The sequence below is a fragment of the Chrysochloris asiatica genome, unplaced genomic scaffold (assembly GCF_000296735.1).
Source record: "Chrysochloris asiatica unplaced genomic scaffold, ChrAsi1.0 scaffold00214, whole genome shotgun sequence".
In the NCBI taxonomy this organism is placed as follows: domain Eukaryota; kingdom Metazoa; phylum Chordata; class Mammalia; order Afrosoricida; family Chrysochloridae; genus Chrysochloris; species Chrysochloris asiatica.
In genome coordinates this window covers 3,379,265-3,380,520 of record NW_006408732.1, presented here as the reverse complement: position 1 = coordinate 3,380,520, position 1,256 = coordinate 3,379,265, and the positions used below count along the sequence as shown (strand labels likewise).

At 34.1% G+C, this 1,256-nt stretch overlaps 1 protein-coding gene across 1 annotated transcript in view; it reads left to right on the top strand.

Annotated features, from left to right (window-relative positions):
• ANXA3 (annexin A3) overlaps window positions 1–1,256 on the top strand; it is a 55,084-nt gene that overhangs the window by 26,138 nt on the left and 27,690 nt on the right. Inside the window, exon 6 of the mRNA XM_006872901.1 lies at window positions 889–968. Within this exon, the coding sequence (XP_006872963.1) occupies window positions 889–968 (80 nt within the window). The remainder of the gene's footprint in view (window positions 1–888; window positions 969–1,256) is intronic.

The window sequence follows — 1,256 nt, the reverse complement described above, 5'->3', positions numbered from 1 at the left end:
TGATTATGTGTTGTGGAGTCTGTTCTGACTCCTAGTGACTCTGTACAGGGTTTCTGAGGCTGTAAATCTTTATGGAGTCAGTGCTAAAATCTGTGAACACAAAATTGGCAATTATTAAGAAGAAAATAGGATGTTTAAACTGTTAATTTCAATATTTTTTATCAAATAATGTAATTGACAGCACTTAACAACAACAATAATAGCTCCTAGTTAATATTAGAGTTAGATTCATAAAAAAGAATTATAGTAGTGGCTTACATAGGTATAAATTTATTTCTTGAACATGTAAAAACACGTCTAGAGACAGGCAGTGCCAGGACTGGTACTTTAGTTCTTGAAGTTTTTCAGGAACACAGGTCACTTCCTGCTTACTTTAATGCCATCTTTATAATCCATAAGGGCAGCCCAACTCTATGTATCAACTCTCAAACTGGGCAGCAATTGTCATATTTATCTGCCTGCATTGCCTTGCCAAGAACTGAATCATGGAGCTGTACCTAGCAAAGTGGAAAACTGAAGATGTAGTTTTTATGCTGTGTGTACCATCATGTCTTGTTAAAAACTGAAGTTTTGTTTTTACAAAGGAGAGAACAGAAATGAGAAAGCAAAGTAACAGCTCTCCCACCATGCCTCTCTCCTTCAGTGTTATTGTAAGATGAAATGGACCAGGCTTTGGTCTCGATGGTGATTTTTTTTCTCTTATGCATCTGCCATTACATACACTACAGCAGTAATTATAAGACGGTATCCAACAGGAAGTTGGATAAAAGCAAGATTGATTTAATCAGGTTTTTATTCATTGCCAGTGTTGACATTTAAGCTTTGCTCTGTTGTATAATAAGATTTTTTAGTTTGCCACTGCTTAATTTCATTCTTCTTTGATTTCAGTATATAAGAAGAGTCTTGGAGATGATATTAGTTCTGAAACATCTGGTGACTTCCGGAAAGCTCTGTTGACTTTGGCTGATGTAAGGTGTTATTTAAAATTTTAAACTACTCAATGAGTCCATACATGCTCAGTACTAATTTTAGGGTGTTTAAAAATAACCAAATGAAGGCTGTGAGAGTGCAATTTTCCTTCTAGATTTATTTATTTATTCTACATTTACATTTCTACAAAGTAATGCAATATTTCACCAAGATCATAAAAATATACATGTGCACACACATATAAGAGGCTTCAAAGAGTTGGTGGAAAAAAAGGATTAAACAAGAATGGAATTTTCCCATGACTTTTTGAACTCTCCTATATATAT